This window comes from Augochlora pura, chromosome 8, assembly GCF_028453695.1.
Source record: "Augochlora pura isolate Apur16 chromosome 8, APUR_v2.2.1, whole genome shotgun sequence".
In the NCBI taxonomy this organism is placed as follows: Eukaryota; Metazoa; Arthropoda; class Insecta; order Hymenoptera; family Halictidae; genus Augochlora; species Augochlora pura.
The window spans coordinates 1772558-1785938 of record NC_135779.1 but is presented as its reverse complement, the minus strand read 5'-3'; the positions used below and the strand labels follow the sequence as shown (position 1 = coordinate 1785938).

The following is a 13381-nucleotide window of genomic DNA, read 5'->3' as shown; positions in this document are numbered from 1 at the left end:
GGTCGGCCGCGGACACGCTATCCACCCCCGCGCGCGGAATCTTCTGCATATCTCCGGCTAATTTAAATCTCAATTCGCCGCCGGTTGATAAACAACGGTTACGCCGCCACGCGTCTCGCGGCGGAGCCGTTTTTCCACGATGCTCCACTGGCACACATGCGATCGACCCGGCCACCGAAGGCTGCTTTTATTTCGAACCGCAAAATTAGCCCACTAAAAATTCCACGAGGTTGAAACGATCTTCCCTTCAACCCCTTCGCTTTTACTATTCGCCGAATTACTGTCACTAAATGGAATATATTTCTCACTAAATAGAAAATTGTTGAGGATAATGAAAAATAGATCTGTTAACAATAAATAATAGATATGTTAACGATAGGGAAAAAATATATAATTGAGTACAGATGGCACTTGCATATGCATCATTTAGAAAGTGCCGGATGCATGGGGTGCAATACCTTGCCAGGCCAGTGCTCGAAGCGAAAGAGTTAAAGCGGACGCAATTTCCCCCAAATTAAGATGACTTTTAAGATGAGCTTTATAATAATAATAAAAGAGTTCTTTAAAATAGCAGAGCCTTTGCTAAATTCAGGATTCTCGACACCGACGAATAAAATCGCAAGACACGAGGTCGTCGTGTTCGAGCACCGTCGCGAAACGCATCGTCGAAGAATTTCGACAGGCGACAAATCGATCTCTAGTCGCGAGGCTCACCCCCGACAGTCGAAATAATTTTGCAAATGGAGGCCGAAGCGGCTCCCAATGACGGCAACCACCCGCGCGAACTACTCCCCGAGAGGATTGTCTCGCGGTTTCGCCCGGCGGAGTATCGATTTCGGGAAATGGATTTTCCAAGACGCGGTTACCGCGCGGCGCTGCATCGTCGCGCCATTTCATTTGCGGCAGCCTCGTCGATGCGACGCGACGCGAGACGAAACATTGCAGCAGCTCTGTTCTCCGTTCTCGACGGGAAATTCGTCGTCGACGGGAACAGAGCACACGCACCCCCGCGATAACAAGCCGGAGGAGCTCGGCCACCCTCGCTTTGCTATTCCCGACGGTGTTTGAGGATTGCTACACCCCACCCGCCCCTCCGCCGTGTAATTCCATGGCAACCGAGTAGAATGATTTTATATTTATATATTCGATCTTTGAATATTTATTACATAATTTTATATATATATATTATATATTTATGTATTCGTTAAAAACGGATAACTCGAGAAAAAGAAAGTGAAAGAGAGAGAGAGAGAGAGAGAGAGCCTAGTGAAGGCGACTCGGTCGAGCGAAGGAATTCTCGCGTCCGCCGCTCGGTAAAATGGGGTAAAATAAAGACGAATTGGGGCGAGCTTTTCGCCCAGAAACGGCATCAACAATTTAAGCATTCCAGATAGCGGTGTATTTCAGGCCGCGGCCTATCCGGTCCATCGCGAAGATAGCTCCGGTAACTTTAGAACCGTGTTCGATACAAGAAAAAGTTTTCTACCGCGAACACCACTCTCCCGATCCACCCGATTGAATTGTTCATGTCGCGGCATCTCGCCTCGGATATTGTTGTCTTCTCTCGGGATATCCGGGTTACCCGACGCTTTTAGAACCACGGCCTCGCCCCGAGAGAACCATCTAGCGCGAGCTAACCCTTCGGCTTATAATATCGAAATGTTTGCGAGAATTTTGAAAATAGTCTGCCATAAATGTGTACGCTATCCGCGTCTTTCGAGACGAAGTTTGATTTCACGTATTTGATATTAATTAATTCTTTAACTCTCTGCAGTCGAGTAGCTAAGGATGCTAAAAATTGTCGGGTCACGTTCTAAAATAATTTTGATATTATTAAATGTCTTCGCGTTTTAAGAAACTCAGAAATACTGCCGTGTTAGTTAGAAAATATAACAATTTTCGGACGATGACTTTTTGACTGAGTAAGGTAGCAAGACGAGGCGATTTAAATTAAATTATATAAATATATATATATATCCGCAAAGGGTTAATTTGAGTCGAATAAAATAGTTACAGAAAATGGTAATATTATAGGTCAGGCGAGCTATTTTCGGTTTCGAGGTGAAATTCGACTGCGAAGGGTTAAACGTCGAGGCTAATCACCGTAGCCGTGAAATAAATCGTATAGCAAGGGGTTAAGAAAAAACCTCATCGTACGTCTATTAGCCAGAAATAGTTCGCTTTCGCTCCGCGGGCCAGGTGCTCCAGAAAATCGTAGAAAAAGAACGCGACCCACAGCCCCCGGGAAAATGCAACGCTTTCGAGTGCTGTCTCCGAAGCGGAATTTCGAACCGCGCGAACGTCGTCATCAATCTCCGAAATTGCGTCTCCGACCCGCTCCAAAATATTCGAGCAAAATGTTAACCGTCATCATTAAGCAACTCCTTGAAAACGAACTACTTTCGTCGCGCGTTAAGATTTCCTCCAAAGCGAGAAATCCTGTCGCAGGTGTAAAACGTCGATTAATTCGAGGCTGGTCGCAGCGAGGCGAATCGCGGCGCGTTTCATCGAATCGGTTCGACAGATTCTTTCCCTTCGCGACGGAAGAGGAATGCTTTCATCGGTCCTGTAGACGGAAATTCTCGAGACGCCGATTCTCCCCGTCGATGATGCATCGACGACGAAGACGTCGCGTCGATATGCCCGCGTAGAAGCGTGACGCTTCGTGAAAAATGCTCCGGGGGCTTTGGCTACGTATAAAATTTTCAAGACCCGAGAGGAACGCTTTCAAGACCTGGCGAGCGGGCGAGCAAGCGAGCAAGCGAGATACCCGCGCGGTTCGCCCGAAGCTGCTTGAATATTCACTGTGTCGTTCCTTATCGCTTTGTCCGCGCTCCGTGGCGAACAAAGGGAAACGACGACGACGACGCCGTAGAGAAGAGCGTTCTCGCCTGGGATTTCCTGCCAAACGTACGAAAATCACTTTGAGTCGCTTCGCGGCGGCACTTTGCTAACGATACAATTTTCAGAGGTGTCGGCTCTCTAATTATTATAAATTTATCGCGCGAATACTGCTTGTCCCAATTGACTCGCTATTTCGTCGATACTGCGATACTATACGTAAAATATAAACCGGAAATGGACAAGACACCTCCGAGAGACGGTCGACGTTAACTCTGCGATACTGGGATCCGAGACGGCGAACGAAACAAGAACGGAGAATAATGCACGCGACCCGTAGATCTCGCGTTGCTACGTCGGGGCAACGGCGCCGGGTTTAATTAATTTTCTTGCGTGCGCGGGAGGGAGGAGCCGCTCGTAAATTATAATATTAGCGCAATTAGCGCGACGGAATCGAAGTTGAGCGGGGCACGTCGATCCCATCAGAACTCGGGACGAGATTCGCGCGCGCGCGCGTGGAATTTCAAAGCGAATTGCGACGGAGTCGAGAGAGGCGGATCTCGTAGACGTCGCGCGGTAATTCTCGCTTCTCGCGTAGTTCGAGTCGCGCGACAACTTTGTAATTAAACAGGCGGTGTCCCGCGGGAATAATCGGGGAGGTGTATTCCTTCGCTGTTTCCGATGGAATTGTTGGTTCCAGAGAGAATACGCGTCTACGGTCGCTTGCGATTCGCCGTCGGTGTCGTCGGTTTTCGACGATTCGTCGTCGGGGCCGCGCGACAACCGGCCGATCCCCGCTAATCCGGATCAAGTCGCGATTCGAACGGGGACAATGGCGTCGCGATTAGATTTAGATTAAAGCCAATTGCTCGGACGATCGGATTAGAACGGGGACTCGGCGATTGCCCGGCGGAGCACCGGCGATGAATTGTGCTCGATGGCCTGTGCGCGCCGGCAGCGTTATCTCGGCAACGAGCGAAACAGAAGTTCCTGCGACGAGCACCCGACGCGTAATCGTTCGCGTCCTGCCGCGTTGCACTGTGCGGCCGACCGGGGTCCTGAATACTTTTCCAACGATATATCGGACCATGTGAAATTATTACATGCTTATATACACGTTATATAGTAAATAATTATTTTTTAAACGAAGATGGATTATTTGCAACTTCAAGTAAATATATCACAAAAATGGGAGAAAATATATTGAGATCGAAATCTATTTTAATTTGTTCGAAATGGGAAGAGCTCGTTGCCCAATTAAGATCGAAACGAAGACAAAGGATTCCGTCTTTCTTCCGACGCGAAAGCAATTAAGCCGGCGCGGCGGCGCGCCAGAAGGATCAGAGTGGGTGTCCGCTAGAGAGCGAAGAGAGGAGAGAGAGAAAAAAAAAGGGGGGTCGATCCGATTCCGGCGGGGATCGGAGAGAATTCGCGGCGCTACTTAACGCGATGAAATTCCGCTCGGGAATCCGTCAAAATCAAAATCATCCCAGGCATTCGGTAGTCGAACCGCATCCGCCAAAGAGCCGCGGGGCATGGCGGAGGTGGCGAGGGGCGGGGCCGACTAAATCGATTGCCACCTGGCAGAAGCAATTCCTTGCCGACCACATTAGTCGGTTGGAAATTCGGCCCAACATTCGGATAGCGCAATTATCCACGGGCTGGGCGACACGCGGCGCCTCCGCCGCGAGATTAAGGCCGATTCAACCCGTTTGACGCGCGCACGGTATGCGCCTCTCTTAATCGTCGGCTCGACAAGCATTTCCCGCAGGTTTCCACGGGTTCCCGTGACGGTTCACGTAGATCGCGACTTGAACGTCTCTTCGAGATCGAAGATCGTTTCGCCTCGCTACTTTCTACGACGGTACTCGCGCGACACAGCCGTGACAGTATTCGCAAAAATTCTACTGAAAAATTGCTTAATAAGAAGCGTATTGCTAGTCGAATCAATACGGAGGACTGGCTTCATCGCCCGGTAATTTCACCTAATTTTCATCGACCAAATTCGGAGGAATAACGAGGAAAGCGTGTTCGACGCGGATGAATCGTGGGATAACTCGGTCCAAAGCACCGTTCCGCCTCGCGCCAATTTAATATTTGATCGCCCCGCCGGAAATATCGCTATCAGCGAGTTCGCTTCCGAGTTTCCAGTCGACGTCGGCTCGGTCGAATAGTATTTACGTTTCGCTTCCGACGCTTCCGATGGCTCGACGCGCGAACGAGAGCCGGATTTTTCGCTCGGGCCGCGACCGTTTATAAATAAATCGGCAAGCGAGAGAACAACGACGATCGTTCCACACTGCCAAGTGTTTCCCAAGCGAACCGTTCGGATAACCTGAATCGGAACAACAAGACCGAAGAGCGTTTCTAATTATAGGCGGCGGGGGGGATTCGTTAGGCCCGTAATCGGACACTTAATTGACAGCGTCCGTCGCGACACCGAATTCCAGCGGTCGGTTCTCGGTCGTCGGGCGCCTCGACGATTTTCACGTCGGGAACGACGGCTCGCGTCGTCGACGTCGCACACAGTGCGGCGAGAACAAAGACTCGAAGAGACAGAGATGTAAAATCAAAATTTACTCGCGCAATTTTGTCGAATTTTTGATATTAATATTTTTATTATTATCTATTATTATTATTATTATTATTATATCGTCTATTGTATACGTATATACAGTGTAGCAAGTAAGAGAATGTTAATTATTTTTTAGATAGTGCAAAATTATTTTCAAGCTCAGTTTAACATATCTAAGAAACACCAAAAACTATCCAAAAATTAAAATAATCGTTATAAGTAAAAACGAACGGAAAAGCAACGAACAGTTATATAATATTTCTCTACAAAATTATTTCAACTCTTTTTCCCAGCTGCTTTAGAATCGACTCTATACGCCGGTTTTCAAGGGACTGAAACTCGAATATTTATCCATCTGTCCAGAAAACGAACGTTTTCAATACACTTTTTCAGAGACGCGGAGAAGCAATGAAAATATACTGTTCGGAATATATCGATGGTAAATGAAAATGTCAACCTACCGTTGGGTACCGTCGGTGGTTTTTTCGTCTGCACCCTCGCCGTCGCGTTGTTCACCTGTCGAACCAAAAGCACAGCGTTACAAGTCATCGAATATCGTTGATACGTTTTGCTCGCAGCTTTCTTTTTTCCCCCTTTATCGATCATCGAGAGATCCGCGCCGCGGCTTTCGCCGAAAGGACGGGACAGTTTTCACCGGCAATTTTCTCGATCCTCTGAGATCGGCAGTGGAAGGGGGAGAGAGAGAGAAAAGGAAAGATAGAGAAGAAAAGAGAGAAAAAGGGAAGAGAGGGAAGATAAATATAAAAGAAATTAAAGGAGAGAAAATTAAGGATAGAGAAAGAAAAATACAGACGAAAATAGAGAAAAGGAAAGACAGTGACGGAAAAACAAAGTAGAAAATGAAGAAACTAAAAGAGAAAGGGGGGGGGGCAGGGAAACGTATCGGGAGTTTCGAAGCGCAATCTCTTCTTCGATGAAACGAAAGTTGCCGGTGGAAACTTCGTGTCCCGCTTTCAGCCAGCGATTTCCTATCAAGAAGAAAGCCGTCATTTGCGCGGCGCAGGAAAATCAAGCTTTGCCAGTCGCCCGCGGATCTCCCGCGATCGCGTCGACGGACACTCGATCATGTACAATCTACGGTTCCATCGTGGAACCTCACATTTTCTGCCGGATCATTATCAGATCGCCAGAGAGAACTTTGTTAAAACAGAGATCGCGTGTTCGTCGATCCGCGTCCAATGATCCACCGATTTCGTTTGCCTTTGCGCGTCGCTGCTCGGTTAAACAGCTTTCTCTCTCTTCGCGAGAGAATGATTAGGAATTAACCCTTTGCAGTCGGCGCCATTTTCACAGAAAAAATACTTTTTCACAGTTACAGTGTTTCAATTTGATATAACTCGGAGCGTTTTATAAATAATAAAATCTAATTATTAAATTTACGTAACAGATAATAGCTGTTAATCATTTTTTTAAAATATAAGTAAATTTGATAAAAATTATTTTGACCCGCGTTATGATAATTTTTAGAATCGTCATTCGACCGCAAAGGGTTAAGGCATTTCGTAATTAGCACCGCGATCCGCGGATTGGACGCCAGCGACGCGCAGCTGCAATTTTCGATCGAATCCAGACGATGAACCTCCTTTTCCAAGATTGAATCACCCGTGGCGGATTATTCCAACCAGGTTCCAAGATCGACGGATCTCTTTTTGCCCTTAGAAATCCCGTCTGGATTCGAGGAACGCTTAAAATCTAGTTACCGGCGCGAGCAAAGTCCGCGAGGAGCTAGCTCGTCGGCCCTCGCGGTCTCTGCTCGGTCCAGTTCCCAGTCTCGAAGACAAATTCGTCCGATCGACGGACACCACCCCCGTTGATACACCGTCGACGGAAGCTAGAGATTCTGTGTCGGGAGTGCGCGTCTTCGGGACCGGGAACGAAAGCGATCGACCGCCTTCAATGTCCTCGACGCGTCGGCGACGATTCTCGTTCAACGTCGATCAACGATGTCAACCGTGTCGCTTTACCGATCTTCCGCGAACCGGAAGACTTTATTAGACACCTGTGCGCCGTTCGATTCAGCCTCGTGCCGACCTTTTCAGAGCAAAGTTATTTGTTTAGCGACAGGCTTTTGGAAGTTGTCGCATCGTCCGCGAAGCTCGTCGCAATTTCTCCTGGACAATAATTGCATTTCTTCGATCTTTGGTGCATCGTTACACCATGGTGTATATATATAGATAGTACACGGTATAAGAAAATTCTTGGGAAAATCATCCGTCGACTTTTCTGCTAGCTTTATCGCGAAGCGCAACGAAGTCCGCGGACAACGCGACTTCCGAGATCTGACCGCAATAAAACACATAATCGAACCGAACGGCGCGCAAACGGCAAGAAAAAACCGAAGGTCGTCTCCGTCGGGACATTGTCAGCGATCGATTTTCCAGGGCTGGGTTTTCCGGAAAAGCGGGAGACGTCGGTGGTCGCGTTTCTCCTCGTAAGCGGCGCTTTTTCCCCGCGTCCGCCGCCTTTTCAACACGGTCCCGCTTTCCCGGACGATTGCGGGGGTGGTTGGGGGGGGGGGGGGGGGGTGGGGGGTTGGGGGTGGCGGAAGAGAAAAAAAAAAGAAGAAGAATCAAGAGAGTCTGTTGCGCGGTCGATTCCCGATTACCCGAATGTCGCGCAAGTACTTTCGTCGACCAGGCCGACCGAGAAAGGCGCGCGAAAAACCGGGGAGCACCCTTTCGCGCTCCCCTTTGTCGGCCTTGTTTCCTCGCGATTCCGCGACTCGACTCTGCGTCGCCTCTTTTTTCGGCTTTCAACAGCCAGCTTTTCCATCCACGGCCCCCCTCTCGAGGCTGCGTGGCGAGTCTTCCGGGCGAAGCACCAGTCGACGACCGTCGATCCCCCGGTGATCTCTTCGCGCCCGCTTTACTGCCACCTATGTTTCCTTCTCCTTTCCTTTGATTTTTCCTTTGGGACTGCTAATTCCTCACCTTTCGTCTCGAAGAATCGTCTTTTAGCCCGGCGTCGATTTGAGCCTGGACGCCGTATTTTTATTCTTTTTTCAGGAATTGTTTCGCAATTTTTCTAATGCCGACGAAATTCCTATTTAATTTCTTATTTAATTTCTCATTTATCACCTTTCATTTATAATTTCTTATTTATAATCTCTCATTTATAATTTCCCAAATTATAATCTCCCATTTATAATTTCATATTTATAATTTCTCATTTATAATGTCATATTTATAATTTCTCATTTATAATGTCATATTTATAACTTTTCATTTATAATTTCGTAGGTCTCCATAGACTCGTTTGACTCCGACGAACGCTTTCGGTAAAGATCGTCTCGTGTCGGAACTGTCGAACACAGTCCCCGCACACTAATACGCTGACAAACTAAAAAAGATATATTATTATTAGAACAGAACTGCGACTAATTGTTCGCCCTGCTCTACGTTCTTTGCAGAGCAAGGTGGTCTCTTCTTAATTTCGTTTCGTCACTGGACCGGCTCTCTCTCTCTCTCTCTCTTTCTTTCTTTGTATCGCATATTGGGCCGCTCAGCGATCGGTTGTATTACCACTGGCATTCGTCCAAGCTCGAAGCAATTGGAACTTCTCTGGCCTGTTTCTTTAGATGATACGCTATATAGATAACGGAGCCACTAGGAGACAGTTCTTTTTTCAACCTGACACGTCCGTCGCGCGAGAGCATCATCCACTCGCGGTTCTCCTTCTTTCAATCATATGCGCTACACGACGTTCTCGTTTCTCGTAAAATCGCTTCGCGAAAGAAACGAGAGCGAATTATCGTTCGCGTGGATTTAATTATACAGTGCTATATTAATAAAAAAAAATGACCCCCGGATATTCTATTTAATAAAATATAAATTCAGCCGCCGTAACAATATATTGTTCCATAAATTCTATATTTATATCATATGTATTGTTCCATAAATTCTATATTTATATCATATTGTTCCATAAATTTGTTACACGGCAGTGTATACACGGAAGAACGTTCGCGGCCGGTTTACTCCGTCGTCGGGACCGTCTCGTCGCGCGGCGAGACGGCCGATTTGCATTTTACGGGGCCGTTCGCCGGCGTGCGAGATTGCGTTCTACCCGCGCGCCGGGCGGCGGTCGTTACGCCAGCATCCAGCGAACCTTCGCCGCCTCCCCGTAACTATGGATCGCGTCTAATTTTCCGGCGGGAAATCGCGCGCGAGCCCGCCGGGAAAGCGGCCGCGAACAATGGCGAAACGATCGCGCGAACCGTCCGACACCTTGCGATATAATATTTTACCGGCGTTCCGCGTCGCTGGAAAATGCCGATGCGTCGGCGATCGCTTGGTTAACCCTTTGCAATATGACTCCTTTCATGCTGCTTCGATCAGCATTTATTATTTATCTCCAGGGTGTGCGCGATTTTATTAAGGATAAATTAAAGCGGAACGAGTTGTGTAAAATGAGGGAAAATTAAGAGAAATTTCGAATTTTGATAAATTTTCTATTTTTAACCCTTTGTGCTATGATTTTATCTCGCAGTTATATCGACTATTATTTCTCTCGAGTTTAATCAATTTTATGGTGAGTCAAACAAATTTTTATTCCTTCTCTTCTTCTATTTATTCCATTTATATTATTATATTACATATTATATTCTATTTATATATTACTATTAATTTGTTCTTAATATACAATCCCTAATAGAACTAAACAATTTTTCTCTCTTCTGTTTTTTTTATCCGCTTTCATTTTTAAACTCTGATAAGAGAAGAATGAAATTTTACTTGGATTCAAAAGATAATAATATTAATTTTTATTCCTCTCGGCTACTGATTTTTAAAAGGCCATTAACCGAATGGAACGTTGTTACCAAGGGTACGGCGTCGGACGTCGGGAAGATGAAAACCATATTTAGCCAGAGTGGCAACTAGGCAGAGGAATCGAGTTACCTCGGCGTTCTTTCGCGGAAATTGCGTTAATTAAGAGAGCCGGCCGCGTCAAATTGAGAGCCACTTCGAGGAACATGCTCGTCGACGTCTGAGAAGCAGAGGTCCGAATCCCGGCAGACGTTTCAAAGGCTCCGTCTCGATTTCCGGCATCGGGACGGCGCGTAGCGAGACGTTTGAGTATAAAGGCCATGGTATTTTAATATAGCTGTCTCAACCCTTTGCGGACCACGAATTTTTCGACTGAGCGAGGTGGTAGGGTGACGCGATTTTTGTAAATGTGTCGAATGTCTTGTATATAAATTATTTTATATTTCATATGTTAGTAATATAATTTATATACGATTGTATGTAATTATATACGCTATAGACAATTCTATATAATTATATAGAATTCTATACCGTATTACAAAAATACTTCTTTTATGATTTAGGTCACAATGCTTATGAAATGTATATTCATAAATTGTTCTTGATGATAGGTTATGAAATATATCCATAAATTAATCTCGATGATAGGTTATCAAACATATTCATAAACTGTTCTTAATGGCAGCTTTAGCGTCAACCACCTTCCAGAACAGAAACCTCGCGCTTCACCAAACATTTTCGAAATCGACTTTTGTTCAACCCTTCGCCCGAAAACGGTCCATTGAACGACGTGACCGGGCGCGAAAGGGCACCAAGTTCGGCCAGACTCATTTGTCAATTGCGAAGGAAGCGGCGCGCGAAGAGATCCGGTAGTCGAACGCGTCCGCCGGTGCCCCATTCATAAATCCTCGAGTTTTCGGCTAGGTTCCGCGGTTACACCACCGTGCGCACCCTCATACCACCCCCAAAGTTCCATGGAACTTCGCTGCCGCCTCGGTTCATCGATGGTTAACGCTCGACGGCGAATGCAAGATAAATAACCCGCGGAACTTGAGCCGGCAGCCTCGACGGCGCATCTCCGCGAAAAATTCGCGGCCCGGTGAATAATCCAAGGCTCGCGGCGCGAACTTTCCGACGAATATCCGACCGGAGTTTGTTTAGGGACGGCTTCAACTCTTTGGTAACTCTTCGGAAACTCGGTGCATCGAATTTCTTATGAATTGGGTCGGAATAAGTTCGAACAGCGATTACTTGTTTGCAGTAAATAGGTTTCATTATTTTACAGGTTTATTAGATTCTTGATTCATTTATTAGATTCTTGGTAAATAGAAGACGACTTTTGCGTAAAAATAGTAATTTTCATTCAAATACTAACGAATACCAATTTTATTAAAATACTCATTTTTATTAAAATGCTAATTTTTATTAAAATATTAATTTTTATTAAAATATTAATTTTCCTTCAAATACTAATTTTACTAAAACACCACCTTTTATTAAAATACTAATTTTACGAAAACACTACCTTTTATTCAAAATATTAATTTTTATCAAAATACCAATTTTTACCTATAACATATCCTAGTTGCAAAGACTCGAAGAAAAGGTTTACGCGGAGAAGTAAAATCGCGGCGCGGAGAACCGAGTGCCGGATGCAAAAGATGCAAATAACGAGTTGTGCGTTCGAAAGTTATACGGTGCCCGGCTGGTTAATACCTGTCCGTGGAATCTGATACGAGCCGCGCGGCACATCGAATTTGAATAATGGCGGACGCATAGTAATGGTATGATAATAAGAGACCTCCGAGCATCGAATTCACCGTAAACCGGGATCAAATTTTGCTTTTCTTTAATGAGAAATCGATTGCCACGCGATTCACTCTGCGCGAGATATATTCTTCGAAGCGATTTGACTTTCTTTGCAAAACGATCGACGCGTTAATTTTATGATCTTAGAGCAAGATTTTAGAGCAAGATTTTAGAGCAAGATTTTAGAGCTCCTAGATTTTTAGAGTTGATTGGACTTTTGAAAATTGGCCAGAAATTAATGTCACCCATATTTTAGTGAAACAGCGCTCGACGCGTTAACGAAGCAAAAATCCAAGTAATTTAAACAAAGTCCCTAAAAAACTCTTGAAACCCCCGAAATTAGTTCCTCGAATTCCGAATTTTGCGATTCGCCACTCTCGCGTTTGAAAATGATTTTCGTGACACCCAACGCGGTTATCGTCGCCATTCGAAAGTTTATCGTGTCCGCGCGGCCGCGGTTCCGTTTCGATATTTTCCAGCGCGTACAACACCGGCCGAAACAAAGTGTCGTCGAACGCGACGAGATCCTTATTGTTTCGTAGGAAAATTTTGGCGCGTGTTGGATGGCCGATAGAATCGGATCGACGCCGGTAGAAACTGGCAAACAAACGTCGGGGGGTCCGCGGACAACGGGGGGCGAGAACGGTGCGCGTGCATCTGCGGAATCGATTCTCCGGCGCGGGTGGCTGGCTTGTTCCCCGTGCGCCGGATAACAAACAATACGCGGCTGGATGAACCTCGAAATCTTTGTTTGCCGTCCTTGTACCACGGTAAACGTCCACGGCCGACAATGAAAGCCGGGCGAGAGCGCGAGCGCGCGCGTGTATTCTAGCCCCCGCGATTGTGTTGCAAATTAGTCCCCGGACTCGCGCGATTGTTCGCCTCGGATTTCGAGCTCTCTTTTTATTTTATTCAGTCGACGGGCTAAAGTAGGCCGAAATCGTTAGTTACGCTAAAACGGCGGCCCGACGAAAATTCGTTGTTCCCTGATTTTACACGGCCCGGCGCGATCATTAAATTATTCATTTATTTGTTTGTTCAGCGCCGCGGCCGAAAATCCATTGTTATAGGTTATGTTCGGTTATAACAGAAATTGTAAGAGCAGAAAGAAAAAACGTGGCGGAATTATAAAACCAATAAAAAAACATTGCCAGGGCAACGTAAAATAGGCCAAGTAGTTGAGTTTGCTTGGGACTTTGGTTCCCACAAAAAAACTCCGACAAATTAACCCACAATAAGTCTCTACAACAATGAATTCACGCAAACAAGCGTACAGAAGATATCAACGTAAAACAATTGGCCCCCCAAAGGAGCATTCAAATGATATTAGTAAACCCTCCAAAAAACCTCTAAGGATTGTTAAAATTAA

At 46.0% G+C, this 13381-nt stretch overlaps 1 protein-coding gene across 1 annotated transcript in view; it reads right to left on the bottom strand.

Moving 5' to 3' along the window:
• LOC144474452 (RNA binding protein fox-1 homolog 2) overlaps positions 1–13381 on the bottom strand; it is a 164208-nt gene that overhangs the window by 46955 nt on the left and 103872 nt on the right. The window contains exon 5 of the mRNA XM_078189297.1: positions 5878–5932. Within this exon, the coding sequence (XP_078045423.1) occupies positions 5878–5932 (55 nt within the window). The remainder of the gene's footprint in view (positions 1–5877; positions 5933–13381) is intronic.